This window comes from Gorilla gorilla, chromosome 10, assembly GCF_029281585.2.
Source record: "Gorilla gorilla gorilla isolate KB3781 chromosome 10, NHGRI_mGorGor1-v2.1_pri, whole genome shotgun sequence".
Taxonomy (NCBI): Eukaryota; Metazoa; Chordata; class Mammalia; order Primates; family Hominidae; genus Gorilla; species Gorilla gorilla.
The window spans coordinates 44298221-44307234 of NC_073234.2; the positions used below are offsets into that span (position 1 = coordinate 44298221).

The 9014-nt window shown below is 40.8% G+C and overlaps 1 protein-coding gene across 4 annotated transcripts in view; it reads left to right on the forward strand.

The window, feature by feature from the left end:
- NEMP1 (nuclear envelope integral membrane protein 1) overlaps window positions 1-9014 on the forward strand; it is a 42148-nt gene that overhangs the window by 25237 nt on the left and 7897 nt on the right. For 2 of the 4 annotated variants that reach the window (XM_055359326.2, XM_063694613.1), the window contains exons 9-10: window positions 126-306; window positions 570-4544. In XM_055359326.2, the coding sequence (XP_055215301.1) occupies window positions 126-306 (181 nt within the window). In that variant the 3' untranslated portion in view covers window positions 570-4544. Of the gene's footprint in view, window positions 1-125; window positions 4545-9014 lie in introns of those variants that run through there. The other 2 variants (XM_063694612.1, XM_063694611.1) reach the window with 2 other exon arrangements.

Below are 9014 nucleotides of genomic sequence, written 5' to 3' on the forward strand. Positions count from 1 at the left end.
TGTTGGCTAGACTCAATATAATTTGAGTTGCGAGCATATCGAGGGCTTTAATTTGTTCTTATTTTGAAAGAAGACCAGAAAGGACAGAAGGATATTTCTGACGATTATTATCTTCTCTTTTCCAGATTTGCTGACTTTGTGGAAGGCTCTTCCCACCTCACGCCAAATGAAGTTTCTGTCCATGAGCAGGAGTATGGATTAGGGAGCATTATTGCCCAGGATGAAATCTATGAGGAAGCATCCTCTGAGGAGGAGGACTCATATTCTCGGTGTCCTGCTATCACACAGAACAACTTTCTAACCTAGGTAGTGGTCACTTATCTTTATGTGGACTGGCTTGGTGCCTTGGTCGATGTTGCATGTGTTGTGCAATTGCTTTCAACCCTTTGAAACAGAGTGAGATAGGTAGGGTAGAAATTCTCCTACTGAAATAAGAGGCCTAAAAAGGCCTCCCTTTGGAAATGGGAGGTCTCTGTGGGATCCCTGAGGAAGGAGAGTGGATAAAGTAGTGAATGCTGGGTAGTTCACTTCCCATTGGTTAAGCTAACAGCCCACTTTTATGTTTCCAGAGAAATTGGATGGCCACAGCTAGCATGGCATTCTAGCTCCTTCTTGAAAGTTGATTCAATCATGGCATTTCTGTCACTGGCTGGCTCTCCAAAGTAAGAACTGTTGTTAAGTGCAGGAATGCTTTTAGACTATAGGCTGCAACTTCCAGAGAGAAATCCACAAATCTGAGCCTCCTTCACTCCAGCTTTTATTTCAGTGACTTTAGAATAATTATTGATTTAACTGTTTGGGGAGGAAAATATATTTTTATTGTTTTGTTTTTTAAATGAATGTCTTTTAAAAAACGTCACAAACTCATGTTCCAGAACCAGCAAGTGCTCCAGAGTGACACACCCCCTAGGCCCCTACATATTTATTAATATGGATTATCCATTAAAGCCCCAGGAGCTGTCGTTTTAAGCTTTGATTTAGTTCTCATACATATGATAGAAAGTCCTATTTGCCTTTAGGAACATGCCTGTAGGCTCTTCTGCAGGTGAGTTGTATTGGACTTTTTATTATATTCAATTTTCAATTCCATCTTAAAAAACATTCATATTTTTCTCTTCCCATTCTTCCTTGCCCTGCCTTTGCCCTTTCAGGAAGGGTCAGTTCCCTTACCTGTGAACTATGTATGTTCAGAGTAGCATTATTCCTGCTAGCTAGGAGAAGTCATCTTGTTTAGGGGATTTGGATGCTTTTTACACGTTCTCCATTTTCCTGTCATTGGGTCATGTATCTTTGAGTTGCTATGAAATCAGGAAACTGTCTCCTTTTCCTTTCCCTTCCTTTGTCTACATGCTCTGTCCATTCCTTTCAGCCTTTTCTCACCACCCGTACTCCCCCAAATCTGGGTAATTTTTAAGCCTTGAAACTATGTAGTTTCTTGATACACAATTTGTAGTTATGCAGCAGCCACAATTTGCATTGCCAGGAAATAGGCTCCAGGTTATCTTCATGCCTCTGGGTGCTCATTCAGCTGTCAAGTTTCCATGAACTTACACTTATTTATGATTGCGTTTCTGACCTGAGATGTATGCTGCCTGTTATTGCAGTAGCATTAGTTTCAGATTCTTTTGCCATTGCAAAGTACCCCTTATAAACCAGCAATGTCATCTGTGAGGAAGCAAATTCTCAAGTGTCTGTCATTTACTTGGTTCTTTTTCTTTGTGGTCTTCACCCTCATACCCTGGAAAAATCTGTAATTACCTTAGCCAGGAAGATAGATGGTCATGGCAAGCGCACAGCACCAGACTTACTGGCTCACCATGATCATGGAAAAAGGCAGATGATTTTTTAAAAAGCTGTAATGACTCCTTTAGACCAGCCATTTAGCGTGGTAATTTTGAAAGGCCTAGCTCCATTGCACACTTCCAAAGGGTCAGCTCTGAGACTGCCCTCCAGGTGGGCAGTTGATTATTTCCACCAGTGTTTTCCAGAGCCTTCAACTGTCCTAAAGTGACAACTACCTCAGTTGGCAGGAAAGAGACATATAGTAGAAAGTGAAAAAGGAGCAGTATTTGGGCAGATGCTATGGGTTACAGTTGAAGGGTAAAAGGAACTTTACATTGGGAAACCTTTATACCCTTGGGAATTATGTACATGGTAAAATGTTCTCTCTCTACAAAGAACTATTAAAACTTCTGAAATATACTATTTTTTACCTTACTTATAGAAATTGAGACCTAGCATATTTAAGCATAAGTTTATTTTAAAAAATAATTCAACTCATGCAAGTGGTCTCAGGATTCTCTGGAGATTTTGGTGCCTCCCCTACTTAGGGAGGTGATAGCTTGCCTATAAGGGTGACTTTTCCTGATCATGTCTTTATTTCAATGAGAAAGCACTGTGAAATTGTGAAAGATTCTCCTCTTTCTCTGTTTAATAAACCCCCATGAAATATAGTTTCCATCTCTAGACCAGTTTTTTTCCCACTGTGTTTAGATTTGAGGTGAGTAAAATCAAACTGTTTTTTACGCCCTATCTGGTAGTTGGAGACCTGAGCTGTAGGCAGTGGAGATGGCAATTGGTTCTGCAGCCTGAGAGTTGCTCTCAGACAGTGAAGGACGGTGCTGCTCTGGTGTGCTGTGTGTCCTTGCCCTGCCTGCCTGTGGCTCTGCCCAGATGCTTCAGATCCTCTGTGTTCCGGAGATTGCTTGACTTCAACCTTCTTTAGGAGCTGCTCTTGTCTCCCTCTTGGCCACTTAGTTTGCTGGCTCAGTCACTACTTGAAGACCCCATTTAATTTTTCTCTGGCAGTTATAGCTCTTGTGATTTCAGTACAGTCTCATCTCTCAGACCAATCTCATCAAGAAGGATTGAAGGGATAACTATGAGGTAAGCTGGACATTGGAGCCGTGTTTGCTGCCACGTCAGCGTCTTGCTGGGTGAATGTCAAGCCATAAATGGGCTCCAGGGCTCTGGATCTCATCAGCATTGGAAATCTATTGCCTTTCATCAGTCTGACCAAATTATGTAGAGCATTAATGTAGAGACTCCCATTAATGGGAATACAAGAGGCAGCTGGCATAAAACATTTCTTTCACTTTCCTTTCCCACTCAGATTGCTTCAAGAGACCAACAGAACACAGGGATCAAAAACAAGGAAAATTTAGCAACTTCATTACCTTCTAATAAGTAATTCCTGTTAGCCACTGCATCCCACCAAAACTAGTTTATTTTTCCCCTCAAATTCATGATTTTTACATCTGTTACAAAGGGAATTTTGCTGATAGCTCTTTGGGTCCCACTGTTCCATTTTATGCTAATAGATTCCATTCTACGGCCCAGCCCTCTCTTGACTGTTGGTGTTCCCTTTAACCCTTGGCATGTATAATAGAATTTTGGTGAATGAAAGAACCCAAATAGGCCAGATAGTCCCCCCAGGCCCTGATATCCATAAAAGGCTTGGGAATGCATTATGTAATTGTCCTTAGTCTTTTTGTTGTTTTAGAAAAAAAAAACAAGATGGGCTCAGATGGATGCCTACGTAAAAATGGTTCCTAGCTGTGTACTCATAACTTTTCTTTGAATTGAGTAGTGAAAGGAAGTAGGAGGAAAGGAAATTAAATGTCCTTCTAGTATTCTCTGGACTCAAGGCTGACATATGAGATAATAACCTATATTGAAATGCCAAGAATTGTATCTGAAACAAGAGAACAGTTTGACACATTTATCATGCCTTCATATTACATATTAACTGAAACCAATTAATAAACATATGAAATATCCATTGCAGAAGGCAAAGGCACCTAAACCTTTTGTTTCTTTTTCTACATAGCAGAAATTGATTTTTTTTTTAATTTTTTTTAGGGGAACCTATATAATTATGACCCAGTGATGTCTTTTGGTGACTTAAGCTTACGAATTCAGGTTACAATTGAGTTGATTCTAGATGGTTACTACCTTGAAAAGGATGTTGGTGCCTTATGTGACACGAGCCAGAGCCTGCTGGGAATAAACAAAGCAGATTCATGCCAACACCAACTCGTAGCTTTAGTGGCAAATGGGAGTGGTCACAGACTCCCAAAATGTGGGGCTTTGGATTTCCACACCACCCCACGTGTGTGTCATCTTCTTCTTTCACACTCTTGATGATAATTTGAAAATGGTGAAATCACCTCTGAATTTGCCTATAGCATGAGCACATTCTTATGACAACATAACAAATAGTTCATAATGTGAATATTAGAAACTGTTACAGCCTGCAGTTACCGTAATTTTCCATGTTTGTGGAATTGATATTGAAATAGCAGGGCTAAGGAATTACTGGCAAGTTTTAGCCTGTGGGTAATACCTTAGGGTTATTTAAATATTTGTAATTTTATTTAAATGTTCATGAATGTTTGAAAGGAACAAAATTATCAGGGATGGCTCTTTGCCATGGGTCTTATTTTCACCCTCTTTTCTGTAAGAAAAAAGAACAATGTCTTAATGTATTTTTAAAGTTTTTGGTATAGTTTCTAATTCCAATTTTAATAAAAGTTTTATAGATATATCGTGGTCTTTCTTAATGAACATAATATTTTCTTGTTTGGATTTCTTGTTTTCAGGTAATCAGCAATTTACTCCTCAGTTTCATCTTTCTAATGAGATGGTTTTGCATGCCACTGATTTCCCTTTTTTTCTTAGCCACCCCTTCCTGTCCTGAGTCTGTACTGGTCTACTTTCATCCTTGGACTGGATGATTTCCCAGGATGCAAAATCTCTAAGGGGTATTCTTGCAGGAGCAGCAGGTTGTACTACCATGCTGTCTCATAGAAAAGCAAAATACAGGTTATTCTTGGCCCAAGGAACTACTCTGATTATATTTTAGTTCTTTTTTTTTTTTTTATGGCATAAAGTATCTCTTTTGTTTGTCCATTGGGATGGGGAGAAGACCTATGGCTCCAGCTATGGGATCCCTACCAAGAGCTCTGTATAGGGTGGAAGAGAGAGTAGGGCTGTAGTGAGCCTTATGTGTATTGAATAAAAACTTAAATTATGTCTAGGCCCAGCTTCTACCATAGGAGTCTGGTACCTTTCATTTTATGTATTGGCTACCTTCTTTGCTCTGGGAATCCTTTGTAATATTCATATTAACTCTGTACCTATGTTTTTTCATCTCATTAATTAATTATTATTATTATTATTTTTTGAGACAGTCTCTTCCTGTTGCCCAGGCTGGAGTGTAGTGGCATGATCTCGGCTCACTGCAATCTCTGCTTCCCGGGTTCAAGTGATTCTCCTGCCTCAGCCTCCCGAGTAGCTGGGATTACAGGCACCTGCCACCACACCCTGATAATTTTTGTAGTTTTAGTAGAGACGGGGTTTCACCACATTGGCCAGGCTGGTCTTGAACTCCTGATCTCAAATGATCTGCCCGCCTCGGCCTCCCAAAGTGCTGGGATTACAGGCATGAGCGACTGCACCCTGCCTATTTATTATCATTATTATTATTGTTTGTTTTGTTTTGTTTTTTGAGATGGAGTTTCACTCTGTCACCCAGGCTGGAGTGCAGAGGCGGGATCTTGGCTCACTGTAACCTCTGCCTCCTGGGTTAAAGCAATTCTCCCTGCCTCAGTCTCCTTAGTAGCTGGGATTACAGGCCCCCACCACCATGCCCGGCTTTTTGTATTTTTTAAGTAGAGATGAGGTTTCATCATGTTGGCCATGCTGGTCTTGAACTCCTGACCTCAGGTGATCTGCCCACCTCAGCCTCCCAAAGTTCATCTCAGTTATTTGGACTACATGGAAATCCATTGTCTATTTTTTTTAAGACAGAAAGTTGTCAAAGTAGGAAGAAAACAGGATGTAGAACATAAGTAAATTTATGTTAATGTACACTAATGACATCTTTTCTCCTCTTCCTTCCATAACTACCACTAGAGACATAGGTGATCGTTAATGGTTGAACTAATAAAAACTTAAAGCATAATTGCTAGATGTACATCATAGAGCTTTAGTGAGGATAAAAAAACATGGTAAGTGATGATGAGCATTTTTTCATGTTTTTTGGCTGCATAAATGTCTTCTTTTGAGAAGTGTCTGTTCATATCTTTTGCCCACTTTTTGATGGGGTTGTTTGTTTTTTTCTTGTTAATTTGTTGGAGTTCATTGTAGATTCTGGATATTAGCCCTTTGTCAGATGAGTAGATTGCAAAAATTTTCTCCCATTCTGTAGGTTGCCTGTTCACTCTGATGGTAGTTTCTTTTGCTGTGCAGAAGCTCTTTAGTTTTATTCGATCCCATTTGTCAATTTTGGCTTTTGTTGCCATTGCTTTTGGTGTTTTAGACATGAAGTCCTTGCCCATGCCTATGTCCTGAATGGTATTGCCTAGGTTTTCTTCTAGGGTTTTTATGGTTTTAGGTCTAACATTTAAGTCTTTAATCCCTCCTGGCCATCAGAGAAATACAAATCAAAACCACAATGAGATACCATCTCACACCAGTTAGAATGGCGATCATTAAAAAGTCAGGAAACAACAGGTGCTGGAGAGGATGTGGAGAAATAGGAACACTTTTACACTGTTGATGGGACTGTAAACTAGTTCAACCATTGTGGAAGTCAGTGTGGCGATTCCTCAGGGATCTAGAACTAGAAATACCAGTTGAGCCAGCCATCCCATTACTGGGTATATACCCAAAGGATTATAAATCATGCTGCTATAAAGACACATGCACATGTATGTTTATTGCGGCACTATACACAATAGCAAAGACTTGGAATCAACCCAAATGTCCAACAATGATAGACTGGATTAAGAAAATGTGACACATACACCATGGAATACTATGCAGCCATAAAAAATCATGAGTTTATGTCCTTTGTAGGGACATGGATGAAGCTGGAAACCATCATTCTCAGTGAACGATCGCAAGGACAAAAAACCAAACACTGCATGTTCTCACTGATAGGTGGGAATTGAACAATGAGAACACATGGACACAGGAAGGGGAACATCACACATTGGGGCCTGTTGTGGGATGTGGGGAGGGGGGAGGGATAGCATTTGGAGATATACCTAATGTTAAATAATGAGTTACTGGGTGCACCACACCAACATGGCACATGTATACATATGTAACCTGCATGTTGTGCACATGTACCCTAGAACTTAAAGTATAATTAAAAAAAAAAATGGTAAGTTGTGTAAAGCAGTTCTCCAACTTTAAAGTGCGTGGGAATCACCTGGGGATCTTGTTAAAATGCAGATTCTGATTCAGTAAATCTTCAGTGGTGCCCAAGAATCTGCATTTATTTTTTTTTTAAGAGAGAGGATCTTGCTCTGTCGCCCAGGCTGGAGTGGAGTGCAGTGGCACACTCATAGCTCAGTGCAGCCTGGAACTCTTGGGTTCAAGCAGACCTCCCAATTCAGCCTCCCAAAGATTCTGGATTTCTGGTAAGCTCCCAGTTGATCAGATGGTGCTGGTCTGTGGACCTCATTTTGAATAGCAATGATGTAAAGCACTTAGCTTGTTGCCTGGCACATCTTAGTCCAGTCTAAGTATGATAAATGTTATTAGTACCAGATAGTTTATGAGAGCCGAGAAGACCCTCTACCACCAAATGTCTTCCTCACCATATCTGAAAATGCCTTTTTATTGTGTAACATCTTTTTAAAAGTTAGTACCTGTGGGAAGATTAATGAGTGAATTGGCTTAATCAGATTGCTGCCCTCCCAATTTGTCAGAAATCAGCACCAAATGATTTGGAATTTTTTTTTTTTTTTTTTTTTTTTTTTTTTTGAGAAGGAGTTTTGCTCTTGTTGTCCAGGCTGGAGTGCAATGGCGTGATCTTGGCTCACTGCAACCTCCACCACCCGGGTTCAAGCGATTCTCCTGCCTCAGTCTCCTGAGTAGCTGGGATTACAGGCACCCACCACCATGCCCGGCTAATCTTTTTTGTATTTTTAGTAGAGACGGGGTTTCACCATGTTGGCCAGGCTGGTTTCGAGCTCCTGGCCTCAAGTGATCGGCCCGCCTCAGCCTCCCAAAGTGTTAGGATTACAGTCGTGAGCCACCGCACCCAGCCTAGAATTTTTTTTTTTTTTTGCCAGTTTTATTGAAGTACAGTTTACATAACAATATAATTTGCCAGTTTTAAGTGTACAATTTTGCTGAGTTTTGACAAATGGAGACAGTTGTATAACCACTACCACTATCAGGATATAGACCATTTCTGTAACCCCAAAAAGTTCCCTCTTGCCCCTTCCATGGTCTAGAAATGTTAATGGGGGAAAAAGGAAGGTGATTTAGGAGTCAAAGTAGAGGAAGACTAATACGCTCTGGTTGCTTCAGTTTTGCCTAGAAAGCAGGAGATTAGAAAATCCCAGCTGACTTGGATGTGTATTTCATATCTTGTTAATTTAGGGTGACCCACTGGCTCCAGTTTGCCTGGGACTTTCCTAGTTTTAACACTCAAATTCCCATGTCCAGAGAACCCCGCTGTGTCCCACAGGCGGATCAGTACAGTTGGTTGCCCTAGCTGTGATGTTCATGTCATTGTTCTTACACCTGAGAGTGCCATCTCATTTTAGAGTCACTTTTCTCGTGAGTAAGCACATAGTAGGCACTCAGTTGACTGAATGGGTGGACATGCAGGTAAACCCCAGATGGCTGCAGATTCCTGGCCTAGAGAACATGAAACTTGGGTTTTGGTGCCAGCTCTGCCAGGTTTGCAGTGGTGTGACCCTGGAAAAGTGGTTTTCTCACTCTAGATCTGTTTCCTCCACTGGTAAATAGGTGATATTTGTCACTTCTGCCTCTAGGACATGGATACTGCTCCGCCTACACATAGCATTATGTTTTGATGTCACTTCCACTCAGCTTTCTCTCTTTTCCTTGCCCCCCTCCACCTTCAAATATATGTAGTAGATCAATAAATTATGTAAAGGCAGGTTGATAATAGAACTGCTGATGGGCCAGGATTACGCAGAGTGCTTCTGTGAGAGCAATAGAGTTTGGACCTTGCACCAAGCAGCCAT